The sequence below is a fragment of the Lepisosteus oculatus genome, chromosome 4 (genome assembly GCF_040954835.1).
Source record: "Lepisosteus oculatus isolate fLepOcu1 chromosome 4, fLepOcu1.hap2, whole genome shotgun sequence".
Lineage (NCBI taxonomy): Eukaryota > Metazoa > Chordata > Actinopteri > Semionotiformes > Lepisosteidae > Lepisosteus > Lepisosteus oculatus.
In genome coordinates, this window is record NC_090699.1 from 45735221 (window position 1) to 45757086 (window position 21866).

General features: G+C 44.5%; 1 protein-coding gene across 15 annotated transcripts in view; it reads right to left on the minus strand.

Annotated features, from left to right (window-relative positions):
* Positions 1 to 5626: 5626 nt before the first annotated feature.
* LOC102691337 (calcium/calmodulin-dependent protein kinase type II subunit gamma) overlaps positions 5627 to 21866 on the minus strand; it is a 111753-nt gene continuing 95513 nt past the window's right edge. For 6 of the 15 annotated variants that reach the window (XM_069189281.1, XM_069189283.1, XM_069189284.1 and 3 more), the window contains 6 exons: positions 19759 to 19863; positions 15855 to 15974; positions 13717 to 13792; positions 12000 to 12094; positions 10925 to 11172; positions 5627 to 9065 (listed from right to left, as the gene is read on the minus strand). In XM_069189281.1, the coding sequence (XP_069045382.1) occupies positions 10940 to 11172; positions 12000 to 12094; positions 13717 to 13792; positions 15855 to 15974; positions 19759 to 19863 (629 nt within the window). In that variant the 3' untranslated portion in view covers positions 5627 to 9065; positions 10925 to 10939. The remainder of the gene's footprint in view (positions 9066 to 10924; positions 11173 to 11999; positions 12095 to 13716; positions 13793 to 15854; positions 15975 to 19758; positions 19864 to 21866) is intronic. The other 9 variants (XM_006630854.3, XM_015347765.2, XM_006630852.3 and 6 more) reach the window with 3 other exon arrangements.

Here is a 21866-nt window from a genome sequence, read left to right on the forward strand (position 1 = left end):
TCTTTGATGCACTGACATAGAAATTCTCCACAGATCTAGCTCATCTAATCTGGAATACTTCACTATTATGATTAATAATCTTTGATGCACTGGCATAGAAATTCTCCACAGATCTTGCTCATCTAATCTGGAATACTTCACTATTAAATGTGGCTCTTTCTACCTACCAAAGTAATTTTCGGCTGTTATTATGACGTCTGTGTACATTCACCCCCAGGCTAATGCTGAATCGGCACCCAATGAGCTGTACAGCATCATCGGCAAATACAGAAACACATCCGGAAGCTGTTTCTATCGTGGCGGGGGACTTAAACCACTGTAGCCTTAAAAAAGTACTACGTCAAAGTATTTTCAACGTCTTTGTTCCCACTAGAGGCAATAACACACTGGATCACAGCTATATCACCATTAAAGGAGCATACCGCTCCATTTCACCACCACATTTCAGGAAGTCTGAACACGCCTCCATGCTCCTTCTTTCTGTGTACAAGCAGAAGCTGAAGAGTACGCCACCTACAGTACAGGTGACACTGCTGAGAAAGAACTCGCAGACTGTTTTGTAATTACTGATTTTATTTTTGTGTTCAAAGATTCATCCACTGATCTAAAAGAGTATACAGAGGTGGTCACATTCTGCATCAACTACTGTGTGGATAAATGTGTTCCTACTAAGAAGATCTGGATGCTGTATATCCCAATCAGAAGCCCTGGATGAACAAAGACATTTGCTCTAAACTTAAAGCATGGTCTGCTGCGTTCCAATCAGGAGACAGAGAACTGTATAAAAATCAAGGTACGACCTGGAGAAAGCTACTAAACTGGCAAAACAGGAATACAAGGACAAATTAGAAAAACAGCTTGTGGCACACAATGCAAGGCTTGCAGCCTATTGCAAACACCAGAGGTATTTCCTCCACTGATGCATCTCTATCAGGTCACCTGAACACCTTTTACTCATGTTTTGAGACCACCGAGTCCATCAAGGCTCCCAGTGAACCAGGGGACTTTGTGTTACAGCTCTCTAAACATGAGGTGTGTAGAGGCTTTAAGAGAGTGAAAACCCATAAAGCAGCCAGCCCAGGTAGTCTTCCCTCGTGTCCTTAAAACCTGTGCAGGACAGCTATCTCCTGTATATACTGTACAGACAATTTTAATGTCTCTGTCCCTGTCAGTTGTACCAGAGTGCTTTAAGAACACCACAATTGTGCCACTGCCCAAGAAGAACAAGGTAACTTGTTTGAATGTTTACCGCCCAGTGGCACTCACTTCAGTGATCATGAAGTGCCTGGAAAGCCTAGTATTGTCATATATAAATTGCTGTATGCCAGACTCCCTTGACCCACTTCAGTTTGCTTACTGCCCAAATACTGTAGGTCAGTTGATGATGTCATATCTCTAGCATTACATAGTGCCCTAGAATGTTTAGACAGGTGGAGCACCTATGGTAGAATTCTGTTTATTGATTACAGCTCAGCTTCAACACAATTGTTCCCGCCAAATTGGTCACAAAACTCAGGAAAAAGGACTTATGCAACTCTATCTGCAACTGGATACTGGATTTCCTGATGGGCAGAGGTGAAAATTAGCAACAATCTCTCCTCTACAGTGATCCTAAACACTGGAGCTCCCCAAGGCTGCCTCAGTCCTTGGCTGTACTCCTTGTTCACCTACGACTATACAGCTGCTTACAGCAGCAACTACAGTACATCATTAAGTTTGTAGATGACACCACTATTATTGGGATGATCAACAATGTTGAAGAAAAGAGATTCTTCCTCATTCCCCCCTTTTGTCCTTTCAAGGACAACTACACTCTTTACACTTTTATAGCACACATTTCAAAAAATGCTTTATCTTCATTTACACCTTCGTAAAGTCTCAGCAGAGGCTAAGATAGCTGGACGAGCATAAGATTAGTTACTTTGACAAAACATAGTGAGGATAGCTTCTTTAACCATACAACTATAACAATAATAATAACCAAAATCACAATAGATATACTGCACTAAGGTAGTACCCCAGAGTCCGAATAAAGTCTTCATCCAGCTACCAATTCCCCAACCATCAGGATTATAGTTGTGATATTTCTTACCCTCTCCCTCTATGTATTCAGCCAGGTTGTTGATATGTGTGTTCCTATATATGCACCTATATATCGGGAATATAGGTGCAACTCTCAGAGCCTATCACAGCACACGTACTGCCCTGGGCAGCCAAAAGGTAGTCCACTGCCATACGATTCTGCATTGCAACGGTACTCGGTGCCACCGATTTGGCATTTATTGATCGAAGACCCTCGGTTGTCTCATTTGCCAATCCCTCCAATGAATCAGCCATGTTTATAGCTTCATGGGCCAACTTTGCTACTCCATAAGGCGGAAAGGCAATAGCAAAGAACAGTTCAGTTTCCATGATCTTCCTTTGCTGGCTAGCAGGCTTAGACTGGAAGAGGCTTTGCTTCTGTAACATGAAATAGGGCACCACATATCCTAGATAACAAGATCCCAACCATCCCTGGGGCAGCCAGCGGTAGGCATGCTCCCCGCAAATCCCAAAAATACCGTTAAGGATGGCTGAGGTGCAGATGCTTTAAATCTAGTCAACTTAAAGGTCTTATTATTTCCAGGACCGTATGGAAAGGTGACTTCTTCTCCACCTGCTATTGAGGCGTCATCAGTCTCAATTACATTTATCGTGAAATTAAACCAACAGGTGCCATTAGTGCCATTAGTTCTTACAGCACAGATAAACCCCTGTGGGCTTGAGCCCAGTATAATCCTGGGAGGTTTACGAGATGGGTCAACAGCTGGGTAATAACTGTTAGGAAAGTATACACATTGTCCCCCTGCTGCAGCTGTGTCGTTTGGCAGAACTATTCTAGCTGAAGTGGTGAAGTTTCTCTTTCTTCCGTTCCTGCCAAACATCTTATTATAAGCAAACAAACCACAATAATCATTTGCATCTAGGGGAAACACTCCCAAGGGTAACCCCCCTACTGCAGTGTGGGGCACCGCTGTGCAAACCCAACATGAACTCTGATTCTCTCGGATTGCATACAAATACAACAGAGCTGAAAATGTATTTATCCCTTGCACTCCCTTATCGTGGGTATGCTCATCAATTTGCGGGTTGAGTGATCTTTTCAGTCTGTGCTTAGAAAGCATCCTGCCTTCATCTTCTTCTGGGCTGCTACTCCTGGCCTGTGGTGATCCTGGTGGCATGGGACTGATGCCATTTGCTTCAGGGCTTCCTGATCTGGCCAGCAGTGCTTCTGGGGTCAGGGAACAGTTTCATCTCCTCCTTCCCACAGAAGGGGAAAGCAAACTATGAAGACTGGAATCTGGGGTGATAGGGTTCTGACTGGAATCTCCACCACTCCCTCTTCTTGCAGTGAGACAGGTGGATCCATGTTGTCTTGCCCTGGTACAGTATTTTACTGCGGGGTGGGTGGTGAGTAGCACATACAGTAGCAGTAGTAGTAGTATGGGCCTTCCCACCTAGGTTGCAGTGCATTCTTTCGTTGGTGGTCCTTGGTCACGTAAAGTCACGCAGCTGAAAAGAGTGACAGTCTTCGGTTGCTGGTTCAGCCTGCACTGCCAGCACCTGCAAATGAAAAGCCTTGACAGCTCAAGTTAGACCAATGCAAAAGGACAAGATTACGTTATCCGTTTGATTGATCCTTTTTCTTCAGTGTTAAGAGCAGAGATACCGGCAGCCTCATACGCCTGCCCATCAGGACCTGGCGAGAGTCCAGTCTTTTGGTTTGCAGTGGACCGCATGGCTATTAATGCAATGGGCAGCGCATCATGGCATTTGAGGCCAGTTTGTTCGCAAATTTGAGCTAATTTGTTTTTCAGACTTCCATTTTGTCTCTCTACTGCTCCTACAGACTGAGGGTGAAATGGGCAGTGTAGGCACTGCTTTATTTGTAAGGCCTTACACATTTCTTTCATGCTTTGTCCAGTGAAATTAGTTCCTTGGTCACTACAAATCATCTCCAGGATCCCAAATCTACACATTGTACCATGTCGCTCATCAAAACCTTTGCAACAGTGATGGCATCAGCTTTTCTGCAAGGGTAGGTCTCAACCCATTTACAAAACATATCCACAATCACTAACACATATTCGTACCCACAACACTTTGGCATTTGTACAAAATATATCTATATATGTACAAAAGGTCCCCATGGTGGAGGGTGTGCAGAGGTGGCAACTTTTGGACCCTTTCCAGGGTTGTGCTGCTTGCAGATTACACATTGTTTGCTCAGCTGTTCTGCTACACTAGTGAATCCAGGGGCAAACCATTGAGTTTGCACCGTCTGACACATCTGCCCTTTGCCCGTATGGCCCATGATCGTGTGCCCAGCAGGCAAGCCATGGGAGTAAAGAGTGGGATGCCACCATCCGGCCAGCGTGGGAGACCCACAGTCCCTTCGCAGTATTATAACAGCAACCAGAGCCCACCCAAGACTCCTGTTCCCTCTCATCAGTAGCTGCCTGCAGAGCAGCCACTTCACTTAAGGAAGGAGTCTGAGTGCGCTCCAACAGAACTCTTTCTGATCTTCCTAACCCCAACCAGCATCAATGGCACAGCAGTTGAAACTATCAGCTGTTTCAGGTTCCTTGACCTGCAAATCTCCACTGACTTGGCTTGGACTCACAACACTGTAGCCAGTCTGAAAAAGGCACAACAGCGCTTGCACTTTCTGTGGTGCTTAAAGAAATGCGGTTTGGGGAAGCAGTTCCTCATGAACTTTTACCACAGCACCATAGAAAGTGTCCTCACTGTGTGGTACAGTAATACTACCATGCATGACAGAGATGCACTACGAAGGGTTATGGCAACGGCACAGAGAATTATAGAATGTGATCTGCCATCAATCGGTGAGATCCACAAAGCCCAATCCATCAATCATGATCCCAACCATCCCGGCCATAAACTGTCCTCCCCCCTACGCTCTGGCAAGCGGTCTAACACTTTTAAAGCACTAGAGAGAGGGAGTTACCTGCGGAGACAGAAGCAACAAATCTATAATAGGAAGCACTGAGTGCAAGAATTTGAATTTTATACTGACATCATTTTCAGTTTTTAAATGGGGGGGAGGGGAGCAGCTCTAAAAAAAAAATTAATTTGAATATGTATAGTTAAAAAGCATATAGAATTTAAATAAATGGATGTTAACTTTAAAAAAGCACATTATTAAGATTTTATTTTGAATAGTGTAAACATGTTTTGACAAACACAAAAAAGATATTGCTGTTCTGGAACTAGGACAGAAAAGAGTAACCAGGTACATTTCCTGGCTCAAAGAAATGTCCTAAACTAGCAACACAGGAGAACATCGATTCTCAGACCCAATCTGAAAGGCAATCATAGTGGAGTTCTTCAGCAACAACACTGAAACACAAACCAGTGGGCAATACAGCACAGTGCATTTAAAAATAGAGAACTGGATGTACCTTACACAAAGGGTGGTGGGAGTGTGGAATAAGATTCCCATAGCCATCTTCATGTCCTAATGAAGACACAATGTGGACAGGCTGACCACGGAGACCACAGTACTTGTTCTAAACAGTGCGTTTATCTCAAAGCAGACGAATGTAAAAGAGAGGCGACCAGCTGACACTGTTTAAATGTTATTTTTATTAAATACTTTCAGATCAAGTTTCAAGAATAACAAAGCTATGATGAAGACCTACTAACATTCAAACAAACACTTGATAGTTTTAAATTCATGGTTTATTAATAACATGATCATGCAAAATCCAGCATCCAATTTAAAATTCAGAGTATATTTTTATGTAGCCCCATAGTATACGGTTACAATGCAATAAGTTTACTTACTAATAAGAATGGGAACATACCAAGCTAAGGCTTTTGTTACATTTTTCTTTTTTCATTTTAATGTGATACATCACTTATATCTGAGACTGAGCAGTTTTCATTTACTGCAAAGATGCAACTAACATAGATAGGTTTTAAACTTTTATCAAGTAAACACAGACGGTGAAAAATATTTACCAGAAAGTAGACATGCATATTTTTTTGTAAAACTGCATATATATTTTTTTTGTTAACTGTGACTTTTTAAGATTTTTTTTTAAGTAGCCAAGGCCCTCCGTTTCCAGGCAGCTGTAAAAGTACCATCTCGGGTGTACTGTCCTTCTCTCGCATTTAGTGTCTCAATTTCTTTCCCCTTTTTTTTTTGAGTAAACCTGCGGTTTGTAATCTTCCACAAAAGACCCTTGGCTGTGATTTCATGATTTAGCTTGGCCAGGCAAGGTAGTCTGTTCCCACAGCGCAAGTCAAACTACTTAAAAACAGAACATCACATTGTCTATTACAATAGCATTGCGGTGTAGATGACACAGTGTCATGGTGTTGATATGTGTACGTAGCCCATCAGTGTGTTAACATGAGATGTGCAAGAAAGGCTGGGCTCGGTTTGTTCTTCTTTAAAGGTTTAAGCGCCACGGGATCCTGTTTGAATCCCACAAGGTACTGTATGTCAGCGCAGAGATGCTCGATTTTCTCTGCCCCTCTTTCTTGGCCTCTCAGCTCCCCCCACCCGTCTTGGATATGCGTCGCGGAGCTTGTTACAGAACGTGGCGCAGCACAACGGGCCCTGGGCCCCTCCTGAAAACAGAGCGTGGCCCCAGCATTTACACCTCACACAGATTTCTGCCGAGCACAGTGAAAACAAAGGCTATTTTGGCAGATTTTGCCATGAACAAGGATATATTTAAAGGGACCTCTTTTTTGTCTTTTTAAAATGTGCAGCCATGCCCTCAGTTCTCTCCCCTCTCTCCACTTCTTCCGCTGTGGTGACATCGTCATGACAACTGTCGCCACGTTGCTGAGAGTAGCAGCTGGTTTGAGTCCTTCATGGTGTTAATAGCAGGTACACAAGCGCAGGGGTCTGCTGAGGGGCAGTCCGCAGCTCTGGGGCAATTGTGTGCATGTGTGGGACAAGATAAGAGGTCACGACCTGCAACCTCTCTGAGGCCACACACTAAATTTTAAGCCATATCCCCTGGGCCTGAGCTCAAACCTCACATTCACCCGATTCTACTATTGTATCTACTATTCAAATTAAAATAATGACGGCAACAACAACTAGAATGCTAATAAAAACAATAACATTAAGAACAAGATAAACAGTGATAAAAGAATTAGACCCTTCAATTGCCCAGGACAGCCGTCACCTTCTAGTTTTATTTTTTAAAAACTGTTTCTGCAGCTTCGCCTACAACCACCACCCATGTCTCTTCTATAAACTCAGGGGAAGACCGTGGTCTAATTTCTATTTTAGAAAAAAGCTGCTTGGTGACAGCTTCCTTGCTAGAGTTTCCCGGTGGAGAGGCCTAACACAGGCCCGACTGCCTGACTGCTTCTTCATTCAATGTATCCTGGGACTGCTGCCGAAACGTCATGTAACAAAAATGAAAGCAAAAGAAACATAATTGAAAGAAAGTGTGATGTGCAAGCCGTGCACCGGCGGGCCTAAAAATGTGTCATTGGGAGAGAAAGGAAAGACAACTAAATTTGAAGGAACTGTGTTTGAGCCTCTGAAGAGCTGGATGGACAGGGATGAACTGCCCTAGTGCAGTTGTGCTTTCCAAGCTGCTGGGAGGACATCACATTACCTCACCCAGAAGTTTCAGAAGGTGAGGTGTAGAGCTCAAACAGACGGACACAAGAGCACAGAGCCTCAAAGCCACTCAAAGCACACCGGGACACATTTGGGGTTGGTTTGTACAAATGGGTGGAGGAAAAGGAAAAGGCTGGGAAAATAGGACTGGTTGACTAGGCCGGACCGAGATATCGAGCGTGAGGATGACAGGAGTGAGGAGACAGAGGTGGAGGAGGAGGAGAAGAAGAGACTTGAAGACCCTCAGCAATGGTCTGGTGCCCTCCAGACGTTGCGTACATTCTAGAAGCCTTCAGTGCTGCCCTGCTGTCAGGGGGAGGACGGTTCTCATTTTTGAATACCAGAAAACGCAAGTCTGCATTTTCTGTTACTTCAGGTTTTTGTGGCAACTGCATGCCGAGCTGGAGAGGCAGGCAGGCCCGAGCTGGGATGTCAGCGGTCGAGCCGGCGGGACACAAAAAAAGGGCCTGAAAAGTCTGTGCCTTTTTTTTTTTAAGTAGAGGTTTCTCAATTTTGCACAGCAAGCAGCCCAAGGGGGGCGGGAGCTGGGATGGGGATACATACAAGCCCCCTTTCCCCAATACTCAAAAGTGAAATTTACTTCCACTCTCTCCGTATATATATATTCATATATACATATTCAAAAAAATCCCCTTTTAAACTTAATCGGCGCAAAAACAAAAAATACGTCTCAAATACAAGCATCATTCAGAGATAAAAATCAAAGAGTTCCACAAGAACACAACAGAATACTAAACATCTGACCCGCAGCCCCTCTACCCAAAACCCCAACCCCTAAAATAAAACCAACACTAAAACAGCCTCCTTTCAATGCCTCAAGTCTTCACTTTGGTGCTTTATAATTCTGATATAGTAACTTGTCTAGATTTCCCTCTTGTTGACGTTAACATCAAAAATCAAACACGTATAGGTTTTAGGTTTTGAAAGAAAAACTGTCTGTAGCACCCGGCTCTAGAACTCCGGGTGTGTCCACTTGGCATTCCTGTTTCTAAAACGTCAATCATTTCACTTCTGTTTCTCTTTCCTCATAGAAAGGTTTTTTTTTTCTCCCGGTACATCTTTTTTTTTTCCTTTTTGTAATATATATATAATTTTTAAACACCTTCTGGACAGCATAAACGGGCAAAAAAGATGGATCCATGAAACACAACAAGAAGACAGCGGCCCCCAGTGGGCGTGAGAAGCATGCACCGTCCCGAGAGCAGAGCCACTGTCGCACGGGCTCCCAGCGGCTGGCTAGGGTTGAACTGGGTTGGTGGTGTTTGTTGGCTTGTACTGAATTTTGTTTTTGTTTTGTTTTAAACTTCGAGAGGTCTCGTCTGGCCGGGCTCCCGGCGCTGATCTGACCACGGAGAAGAAACGCTCCAATCAGCTTGAGAATCCAGGCGAGCTGACAGGAGGGGGGAGAGAGAGAGAGATGGTGAGCCACTGGAATTGACAGAGTGCAGGCGCTGGCTGGCATAACCAGTATAACCTAAGGACACATGGTTTTCAAAAAGCCAATAAGTGCTCAGTGTGTAAATATGGGTGTTAAAACATACGACTATAATAAGAAAAATAAGAGAGACTTATAAGAAAAAGCAGCAGCGAAAACTTTAAAGTCCATTCTATTCTACTCTGTCTACATCCATGGGAGTGGTGTGGAGATGGTGGACTCGTACAAGTACCTGGGAGTGCACATCGGCGATAGACTGGAATGGTCTGAGAATATCGAGGCCATTTACAAGAAGGGTCAGAGCTGACTATTTCTTGAGGAGGCTCAGGTCCTTCAATGTGTGTAGTAAGATGCTACATTTGTTCTATCAGTCGGTGGTAGCGAGCACCATTTTCTACGCAGTGGTATGCTGGGGCTCTGGGATTAGAGCAGTGGATTCTAACAGGCTGATCAGTAGAGCAAGCTCTGTCATTGGGTCTGGTCTGGACCCCCTGGAGGTAGTGGCTGAGAGGAGAATGGTGTCCAAACTAGAGGCCATCATGGACAACATCTCCCATCCCCTCTATGACATGCTTGTGAGAATGAAGAGCACGTTCAGCAATAGACTGATTCATCCACGGTGCGACAGGGAGTGCTCAGAAGGTCATTCTTGCCCTCTGCCATAAGACTGTACAACGCATCCACCTTGCATCTGGGCAGGGGGAACATTGACAGTGACCTGTTTCTGGACTGAACAGTATACTTCTACATCTGTTATTTTTCTTTTCCCATTTACAACCATTTTTGTGCAATATATACCAGGGACCTGTGCAATACATTTATATTTATAAACATATTGTGCAATACGACTTTTCTGTGTACTGATCTGTTCTGGTTTGTTCTTTGTGTGTTCTGGACTGTGAGTAACTCTTCTTAGTGCACTTCTCACTGTACCGATTGTATTGTATGTATTGTATTATTATTATTGTATCATTTGTTACATTGTTGCTGTGTAGTCTGTGTTAAAATGCTGTTGCACTGCAATTTCCCTCATGGGATCAATAAAGTATCTATCATGATTGTTCTGAATTAATTCTAATTCACTAATTCTAAGTAACAGTCCTGGGTGTGTTTTTTCAGGAGATTAACTTCCTGAAAAATACTGTCTGCAAAGATGATCAGATTAAATAATGATAGTCAGATAATCATATATTCACATGCTTGATTAAATGTCATTACCCAGCCATCAAAAGGAGCTGGGTGAGATCCTGGGATCAATTAACTGCTGACTACTGGATGGGCTGGATGGGCTGGATGGGCTGGATGGGCTGGATGGGCTCTATTCATTTGTGAAGGTTCCAAATTCTTACTGAGTAACCTCCAAACATTTTCTAACTGCACTCTGTTGTTGATATACTTATCTTTGTTTAAATATAGTATTTTTGTTATGCCTAGCCAATGTGAAACTGCCAACTAGATCGCAACTCCAAACCCCAGAACCGCACAAGGGGATAGTGAGGAAGTGTACGCAGACTCCTCCCACTCACCTCTGAGCCAATCGGCTTTTAACACACCACAGGAAGTACCGCCCCATACTGGAGAAGTGTGTCTCTCACCCACAGCCCCAATTGCCTGAACTCGTCCAGGAGGCCACAACGGGCACTGTGTCACTTACAGCTGACACCTCTCTGCTTGTGCGCCTGCGCTTGGTGAATCTCAGTCATAGTTGGCTAGTCACATGATCCAGGCCCGCACCCGTGACCAGAGCTCAACCTCTGCTAAGGCAAGTGCCTCAAGCTAAGCCAGTAAAAAAACCCTTACGCCTGGCGCCTCACCTGTGCCCTTGGGGTTCACTGTAGCGGAGCGGCAGGCGCGCCTGAGCAGTGGAAATGCACGTTGAGCCACTTGGCGTCGCGGCGGTGCCAGACGCGGGTCTCCTCAGACTGGGAGCTGCGTGGCCGGCCCTGGCTGTCGATGTACTGCGTCAGGCGGATGTAGGCGATGCAGGCGGCGTCCTCCCCAATCAGGTGGACATGGGGGTTCAGGATGGTGGTGTGGACAGGTTTGCTGTTCTTACTCAATACTGCAGAGAGACAGTGCAGGTCAATGTCGAGACTGGCAATACCAAGGCACACACACACATGCTTATGTCTCCGTGATCTCACATCCCTAGGCTCTCAGGAGCAGTGAAGAATCCCGCAGGAGGAGACAGGCCTCTTAACTTAGAGGATTTGATACTCTCTTGAGGCTGTGTGGCTCTGGTACTCAGGGTACCCCACATGCCACTTCAAATCTAGGGTCTGGCAGTATATGTGCAGCTGCTTGGATCTTGTGATGAGGTAGCTGCACAGCTCCCAGAAGAAAGCATAACTGCGGTCAAACTATAACAAGCCTAGTAGGATGATAACACTCTCTCACAACATCTTATCTTATTAAACTCAGGAAGCACACAGCTCACAAGGCAGACACACAACTTTGAAGTGGACTCCTGGGATGTTAATCAGTCCAAGTGAATACACCACTCTGCCACGCAAGGGATCAATAGCAAAAGGTGGAGATACCCTTAGATTCCTAAATCCTTTTCAAGCACTTTGTCTTTGCAGCCCCTCCCCACTTTAAACTGCCAGAAAAGCCAAGTGAAGAACAGCAACAATAAACGTACTTGTGGAAATTAATCAACACGTGCAATCAATGACACGAATGCAAAAAACAGAGACTGATTCGTCTGTCTTGGGGTGACCAGGCCTTGGGTGTCATCAGGGGACATGCAGAGGGCCCCTAAGCCCTTTCTGATCAGGAACAGAGAGGCAGTTAAGCCCACTGTATGATAACACCGGTGCTATGTTCCTCTTTTTCCCAAATATAAAAAAATCATTTGACCCAAATGGGTTTGGACCAGGTGCCACTCACAGTTCTCAAAGTAAAATTTGTGGAAATCCATGCCCTCCACCAGGTTCCCCAGTGCCTCGGGTTCAAAGGAGGTCAGCCCAGGGTCACAGATTCTCCTGTTGGAGGAAAAGCCCGATATTCTCTGCAGTCACGTTACACGCATGTTAAAGAAAGCATAACCCCTCCTCCCAGCTAATGCTCAGACTCTCTAATTCACTCTAAGATGCACCACCGGTTTGAATATTAGCACACGACAGAGAGTCTGTGTGCCTTTTGCGATGCTTGGTGTTGTCTGACATATAGTATCCATGATCTCTGCTTGAAGAACACTCATTGCAATATGGCAGCTAGACATGCATATCTGTACACAAAAGCACACCCAAGCTATTATGGGTGACCATATTATGATCTCTCCTAACGTCTTCCTGTACCCACAATGACTGTACTCCTACACCACTACACACACATGTAAGCCAACATTGTACTGTCCCTTCGATAGCCCAGTAAAACTGTACCAGTCATAATAATATTTAATATTTATTAATTAACCATACTATTTTTAACCATACTATTTTTGCACTGTTCCCGTTATATTTTCTCTGTTTGCGGAATTTTGCAGTTTTGATTACTTGATTACATGTTATTTATGTTATGTTATTACATGTTACTGTTATTGCTATTGTGTTACTGTCTATTGTCTTATCTTCTGTCCTATTTATATATTGCACCTGAGTGACTAATGAGAAACACTTTTCATTATACTATGCACCTGTGTAAGTTTAATGACAATAAAGTTGAATTGAATTGAAGCTAAAGAAAAACCTCTTTAAAATGTTAAAATCTTTAAAAACCAAGCCTGGAGTTTGGTGCCAAATGGCACACAAGGGAGCTTCTCCAGGTACCTCCAGTGACAGGAAAATGGAGAGGACAAGACTCTCACTCAACAAAGGTTGAATCCCCCAAACTGCTAGACACTCTCTGTACAGCTGGGAGGGGTGTCAGGGATGACTGAGGGCCCTGGTCCAGGACAGAGCAGCACTGTTGGATCTGGTCTAAAGCCTCTGCAATGTGTTAACTGGTCCCTCACATCTCGCTGTGCCACGCATCTTGCCACGCACTTCATACACCGGACATCGCCACAGCTAGAACTGGACACTTCCAAGGACTTGTGGGCACTGACAGCTCCCCGATCAGCACCACAAAATCTAAGACACACATGTGGCAAGGTTCCCTCTGATTTTTTATGGCCTGTGCGCACAAAAATTTCAAGTAATGCAAATTATTTCCCCAGTGACAAAAACTTGTGCGCACTAAATTGTGTGTATGTAAAATCTTAAACCTGAACTTAATTTTTTTTTAATATAGTATTCTCATAGAAGCATAGAGATCAGTCACAGAGACTGTGTGGCGCGAGCATGAGTAGTGAGGTACGAGACTACGAGAGCATAGATATCAATTATCGAGTAGCAATAATAATGCACACAGCCAAGTTGGGCTTCTCGCAGCCAGTCTCATGTGGTCAATTTAGCATTTTTCAATTGATGTCCATGTTTGTTTTATTATCATACTATTTTTGGAATTTAGTTTTTTTGTGCGCAGTTCAATTTCCTATGTGCACTGATTTCATAACCTCTGTCCGCGCGCACACGCACACATCTTAGAGGGAGCATTGATGTGTGGTTGTGGGGTCTTCTTCCTGCCGAAATAAGGCGCGTAGCAGCAGTTGTGGGGTACTCACGTGTAAGCTTCAAAATCGCCGTTGTTGATGGCTTCAATCAGCTGTTCGGTGATCTTGATGATCTCCTGCTTGCGGGCTGGAGGGGTGAAAGAGGGGAACAGAAGCAGAGAGATGTTTCGGTTACACGTGGACGCACATACATACAGTACACTCCTCAGCCCTTCCGTCAACCAGAGGGAGAGGACGCGCGAACGTGGAGGGAAGGCAGGCCAGCAGGGCCTGTTCGTCAGCCGTCTGGAAATTGCCATCTGTTTCCTCCTGCTGTACCTCGGGGTACCGAGGGTAGAGACACCCAGGCGAATCCCAACAATTGTGCTGGGATTCAGCGGAAACAGCCAAGCTGAAGCAAGGAGCTGAACAGCATTAGAAACAAGACAGGCCACCTTTAAAGTCTGTTCTACACAGAATTCCTGAACTGGGTCAATGACTTGCACAGCACTATGCCCACAGCTCCAAGAAACATAAATCAGAAGTCTGGATGGGTATTGTACAGTTTTTGTAGTTAACAGTAGGGTCTTGACATGTGTGAATTTAACATTCTTGAATTATAAGCATACGTGATCTGTCTGGTTGATGGGGGGGGGGGGTATTGTAAGAAGAAGGGCAAAGCAGGATGAAACCTGAAAAGGTTGATATCCTCAACTATCAAATTAGCAGCACAACATTTTAGGATTGTGAGACGAATCTAGCTAGTGAGTGAGCCTCTCCCTATCTCCTGCCTGAGTACACACTGTCCAGTATCCTCACCTTAGCGTATTGTAACGAACATTCCTGGTTCTGTGGCGTTGGAGTGGGGACAGGCTCACTGACAGTTTTATTGGCCGTTTCATTACAGCGGGACATGTTGATCACAGACACAGAGAGTGCAGGCTGGCCACATACTGTAAAAGGGCAGCCTGTTGTATATATTAAATGATTAATATAAGTTTGCAATTACTGTTGTTTGATCTAGTTGATCAATGTTATTTTAAATAACAAGAACCCAACGCATTAGTACTTTAGTAATCAAATAAGGAAGGGCTATTTATGTCTTTAAACCATACATACATATATTATAGTAGATTATGCCAGACCCTACTGTATTGTAAAAATGTACAGTATAATGAGTTACTGCACATTTAGTATACAGTATTTGTTTCAATTTTAAAAGAGCAGGAAAGGGTTCTGAAAACTAAACTATTTTTGTGCTTTTCATCACAGCTTTCTAATTTTGAGTACAACAACTCTTTCTGAATTTCTGATTGAAATCATTCAGATAGTAGAGCAGGAATTCCTAAAAATTATTCTGACCCCATCAATAAACCAGCGCGTCTTTGTCAAAGAAAGGTCACCCTGCTGTGTGTGCTGTGTTCACTTCTGATCTGCTAACCTGCTTCTGGAGACCCTCTGGCTCTCACGATCCTTCGGTGACTCCTCCAAGCTAACCTGTTCAAGTTCCCTTAATTTCCCTCGAACTATCCTTCGTCAACATTTGCTGTCTTGCACTGCCACAGGCTCATGGACTGTAGTTCTCACTTATTATGAGCCCTGTCTTTGCTAGTTAACACTTGGCTTTATTAAATAACTCACAGAAATCTCATCTAACTGAAATCACATCTTAGCCATTAGCTATTGCAAGGACAACTTCATGGCAACTTCTATTGAAATATTTTACCGGCACTGCGCTCCTTAAATAACTGTTTTAATTTGATTTCATTCTCAATGTTGGCAGGATGGAGAAGAAAACACCACTATTTGAAGGCACCCACAGTGTAAGAAATGTATATCGTAGAACACACTGAAAGAGAAGCTTTCTCCAATGACCTGCTCACACCGGTCAACACTAGTCAACACCAGCTCAACACTGAGCCACAGATGAAGAGGTCAACGTTCACACAAACCCCAACAGATTCTGACACAGCCTGAAGGACATCCGAGAAGCATCAGGACCTGTCTGACGTGGTAGTAAAACATGACTGAATGTAAACTGGCCTGATCTCACCTGAGCTTATCTGGGAGACTGCTGGGGAAGGAGGCAGTCCAGGCTGTGGAAGGTGAGGGAATAACAGGTTCTGCAGTGTTAAAAGGTGTGCTTGCCTGGCACTGTAAACCAGGCCTGAGCATCAGGAAAACTCCCACACACCTGGGCCAGCACTTACACTGCTGTGTGCTGCTGCTGCCAAGCGCCCCAGCAGAGGCTACGGACTGAGAGTGATCTAAATCAGAAGCCTGTCCTGAACTGTTCCAAGCAATTCGCTTCACATCATGCAGTGGGCCAGCTGAAAGACACAACATAAAATAAACACAAAGCCGACATGTGCCCAAAATGCACTCGACACACAGCACTCGCGACATGCAACAGCACAGCAAAATAAGATGTTGGGACCAACCATAGAAGAACAGAAAGTTTTTAACATGAAGAGAAAAAGAAAATGTTAATAATCAAAAAGAAACACACTAGCGTAATGCAAGGAGGCAGCATCCCACAGCAAGCAGAGGGAGATCTAGGGCTCTGTAGAGACATTAGGGGCTTCTGGGACAGGGCTCCCTGTCTGCAGATAATGGCAGGGCAGGAAAAGAGCAGGATGTTCTCTGTAAGGATATATCTCATAGCCCAGGAGAGGCCAGGAGGGTGCAGGCCTGAGGTCAGCACGAAGCAAGAGAAGAGGTGGACAACTGAGTGCAATAAATCAACCCTGTTGCGGTTTTAAGAAGAAGCATGTTCTCGCAGACAACAGGACAAAAAGCCAGAAAAGGTCACTATTAAGTGTCCTGTAATCTTCTCTCAGACAGAAGAGCCTGCAAGCTCCCCTTCAGCCTCAGGCTGTTAAACTAAAGGCCAATGGGCAAAAGAGGCCAGGGTTAACCAAGGGTAGTTACCCAGAAATAGAAGTAAGGCTACTGCTGTACAGCTGTTTGATGCACTTGACATTTTATGAGCAACAAGCCACATGGTATTAATAAGGCAGAAACATAAGTATATATGTGTATAAAATATGTACTATCCAGCATCTGGATGCTAACATGTGCAATGAAGAAATAAGACAGCCTTCTCCTCCACAAGAGGCACAGTTTCTCTACACTACCCCTCAACAGCAAGGACCAACACTGCCCGAATCCAAGAGGACCTGGGCAAGCATCTGTGTGACACAGGGACTGGACAGGCTTCCACAGAAAGTGATTCTTTTCAGAGCTACCTTTCACCAACTGTGATCTGATGAAGGACTACGAAGGGCCTTCAAAGACTCATTTTTGCCACTGCTAACAATAAACTAACTTACATGACACACATTTTCAATGTTTTGGTTTCTGGAAAAGGGTGAATTGGTATCATTTAATAACCATGAATACTGCTACACCTGATAAAGCACCGGCAAAACACATAATACCACAATAACAATTGCAGTTGTTAAAGTGTTATTAGCTCAGTAGAAATATGCAGTTAGCATTAAAGAGTTATAAGCTCTGTAGAAGACTGGTTTACTTCAGGCCTTGTGTTAAACATCTCAATTGCAACAGACAGGGTGCAACAGTCCAAGTTTAGGGAGACCTACCTTTTCTAAATCTAGGCTGACTGTTCCCTAGAATCCTATTTTCATATAGGTGATGCTCTGGTTTAATTCTAATTGTTGTTTCTATAATCTTACAGGTAAAAAAAGTTAGTTTGATCTGAAGTACCTCTTCCAGCTTTATCAACCTTTTTATAGGTGGCAACTATGCTTGCCTCAGTAGACTGCTGGAAGAGCTGTGCTAATGGCTTACGACTCCTGACAAACAGCGCTTTTCCACATTAGTGCCAGACAAGATACTGCTCCCCTGAGGCTGCCTCGAGCACTGATCTGAAGTTTGTATTAAACGTGTGCGCACACCAAATCTGACAATTTCATTACACCTTCAAGCCAACTGACACTACACAGTGTAAGCAAGTGTAGAATACAATCAAAAGAATGGAAAACAGAGAGTGTAAACCAAGGGATGTTAAATTTAGGCAGTGCTGGTACAATCTTATGGTCTTAACACATTATACTAGTCATGCCATTTGGAACACCACATTTACAGAAGTACAGTGCTGCTCTGGAACCACTACAAAGAAAAGCAACAAGGTTAATACCTCATTTTATACAAATAAAACATATAGGCAAGATGGAGGAACTGAGCCTCTCGAGTCCTGAAACTACTGTTTGCATTTATACCAAGTTAATCCAAAGGACTACTTCTGTATTAAAAGTGCCACCAGAACCTGGGGCTCAAGGAGACACTTAGAGGATGTGTATTTGGACAACATTTAAATAGGAAGCACTTCACATAAAGACTTGTAGGGGTCAGGAACAAGCTAACCAGCCATGTTGGTAAAGTTCTTTGGAATTTTCAAAAAATGGGTGAATAGAAGCTGTATAACAATAGGATGGCCCAAATGGATGCTATTGTTAGTTGCCTTTCTTATACAGTATATTGTGTAATGTGGATTAAATGTGGAAAATTCCTAAGTATAAAATTTTGTAAGGAGGTAGCTTCATCTTTGTTAAAAATTATAGAAATTCATTTAAGAAACAGGCCAGGGCCATGGATGTAGAATAAAAGCCGGGATGATGTCAGTCTTCAGAGAGTGAACCCTTTAAATGGCGTCACTGTGACCTAAAGCCACTGGCAAGGGTCTCATCTTCGTAAAAGTACACCAGAAATCATCCCACAACACAGGAGTGGAGAGGATAACTAACAAACCAGGAAACACAATGTCTATATTTCTGTGAATTAGGGTCCCCAATATTTAATACTTGAGTGTTTAATGAATGCAAGGACTCCTGGATCTTTGAAAAGTCAGCTCTTCTGTACCACTGTGTTCACCCTGAGGGAGAGCAGGGCAGGCCTGGCGCACAGTGACATACATGAATTTCACAACACACCAGATACCCTTTAACTTCAAAACTGTGGCAGAGAAATTTGAAGATAATATTTAAGCACATTCTGAAGGCATCATACAATTTAGACCTTCTTTACAACCAAACATCGTTTATTTTGGCACAAACAGAGAGAACAGAATATACAAATAATTCACTGTTAAAGCTTTATTCTGAGGAAACATTTTTTGTCTGGTGGCAGATCACGACAAATGGCATCATTCAGACGTGCTTAAAAGATAAAAAATTGGCTCCACACCTTCAGACATCCAGAGTGACTCAAGGAAACCACAGAGACGGGCTTCCCCAGTGATCACACTGCATGTCGGAAGGAAGGATATAAAAAAAACAGGGAGTAGGGAAATCAAAAACAGGAGCAACCCTACAAAATAACACAGTCCACTGGGCATCCTCCTGGGATTACCAAAGGCTACCTGGAGAATTAAGAGCATAAGGAAGGAGGGGTGCACTTGTGAAGGGCTGACCTGGGCTGGGCTGGACAGCGCCAAAAGGAACTGGGCACAAGGGCGGACAAGGGTGGCGCTGCTCGGGCAATCAAGAGGAAACCTTGAACCCAGCAAAAGGGTGCACAGATCACATGCAAAGATCATGGAATAAACAGGTAAGGACCTATTGATTTTGTGGGAGGAACAGAACCCACAGAAGAAGAAAGCATGGAGTCTACAGAAAAGATGAGATAATCCATACGTGGACAGCACATGGTCAGATAAAGGAAGGGGAGACAGAATACAGCCAGGCATGTGTGCCAGGATGATCAGGCAGTGACACTGGGGGAACAGGGCAGTGGAGGTGAAGACAGCAGGGCCATTCCTGGCAGATGGTCGGGCGGGGAGACGCGGGCGAACTAACGGGAATAGAGGAGAAGTTTCAGAGCGAGGCTGGCTGGTCTAGAGTGTGGGAGGACACACAGATGAGCAGTGGTGCTTGTGAATCTGAAGAGAGTGGGAGCTATGAATCGGTTAGAGGTTCAGGGAACTACAGAACCAGGGGTGAGAGACGCAGGAGAGGGCAGCGTGGGTAAGGGCTGAGGAGCTGGATCCTCACAGTGAGCTGTTAAGGAGGTGGGGGGTGTGATCAGAGCGGAGGCACGAGGGACGTGTGCCGGGTTGGGGGTTGTGGGTAAGGAGGCAGGCTGCTCACTTACTGGCTGGCGGACACTGAGCGGATCCCACCTGCACTGTCAGGTCCTCAGTCGCGGCGCTGCACTGGCTCACCACCGCGCTGTCGCAGCTAGCGCCACGGCCGGACACTGCCGCCATTGGCCCAGCCAAAAAGAAACACAAGGGGGGGGTTGAAACACAAGACACCATCACACACCGCCACCCTCCTGTTCACACTCCCTGTAACTCACGCCGGGCTGCCTTCCCACACAGACTGAGGGCGTCACCTCCCCTTCTCCTTGCCTGTGTCTCAGCTGGCTGCACAAGGCCCGGGGCAGGCAGGGAGAGAAGACAGCGAGCTGCGAAAACTGACTGGTCCATCTGGGGCCCGGCAGGCTGCAGGCTCCTGTATTAATGGTATCTCACTGTGCCTGTCCTTGCAGACTTTCACCAAATAAGGCACCAAAGACAGACCAACAGCACCTGACGCCGACGTTCACACAAGCCTGGAGCTCCTGCAGTGGCTTCAGCTGCCATGCCAAGACGACTCATTTCCACGCTTAACTTGTCCTCCACCACAACTGAAACGCATTCAAGGGAATTAAATTAAAAGTAAATGAATCTGCCCCTTTGGGTTGCTGGTATCTAATTGTGTGAAGCTGTCCAGAACTACAGAGGCAGTGTTGGGGAAAGGTCCTGTTCACAGCACACACTGTCCCTCTCTTGACACTGTCACTATGTGTATACAGTATACACTGCACAACACAGTTGGCCATAATCACTGACTCTCAAAGACCCCAGATCAGACAGATCAGCAAAACGTCTGAAGGAGAAGTGAATTTTTTCCCACAAACATGAGACCAAACAGCAGTCACAGCGCCATGAACATCACACATCATAACATCTCACGGGCTGAACTAGGTTACGGAAAGAAGCAAAGTGCTTTTGAGGGCTGTCAGCAGATTTATGTTGGGGCTTTGCTATAGTGTCCTGTGCTTCCCTACCAGACACACAATCTTTCCAACATCCATACTGAAAACAGCACAGTACACCTCTCCACCTACTGCCATCACATGAAAGTTGCCACGCTCACCCAGGACAGCAGAGAGTGCCACTCTCTTTTAAAAGGACTGAGCAGCACTGATGTCAAAAGTGTAGAGTTCAGTGTTTGAGTCTACTTTGCTGTACTGTTCTGTCGGAGAGCCAGCAGATTCATATTTCGTGGCAAAAACAGACGTTATGCAACGATGGCCGTGTCCCAGTATGCACACTTGCGTTCCAGTGCCCTTCACATACAGTATGCGTTCCTGCTGAAGCCTGCAAGGGCTTCGGGTGTCCCTTTTCTTATTTGTGTTTAACAGGGGTGCCCATGAGTGTCCCCAATGGGCCCTCCATGCAACCTTCTCTGGTCCGCATCGGAGCAGATGTCACTGAAGGGAATTACCCTAAATTACTTGCAAAACGGTGACGTTTCATGTGTTTACCATTCAAATCAATTGCCGTAGACAAAATATTCAAGTGCTAGCAAAATGCAAAAACACAATTTGTTTAGGCTACTTTGGATTTGACATGTATTCTAGATACGAAGTGTTGATATAAAACTATTATTTCATCATCCCATTTCGATTGATGAATATTCATATACCTGGGGTGAATTTTATACATGTAAAGATGAAATGTTTAATAATACAAAGCTTTGAGGTATTGCCAAATTTACTTAATTTAGTTTACTGTGCCAACAAGTTCTGTTTAATTTTAATGAACACATTTAAGTTCCACAGTCATTTTTGTTCTGAGAGAGAAGATAAAACACACTTAATTGTGCAAAGCTTTGAATAAACAGCCGTATTGGCAAGTTTTCCTTTTTTTTTTGTTTAGTTTGCCTGTTTTGAGTCGAGCCTGCTCAACATGAACACATTTAGCGAAAAATCATTTAAGAAAGTCTTTGTAGGTACTGTATAAACTAGAAAAAAAGGCAGAGCAAAAGCAGCAACAACAGAAAGCATTTTGACCATAAGCCATAACCAGCGAATGACACCATGCAAGGGTGTCCCATGACCCTGTGGTAACAACTGCTTGCTCTACATCACAGAAGTGCGTACATGGAGGAAGGACTTAGGGCTTAGTGCGGCATTTAGGACATGGCCAATAA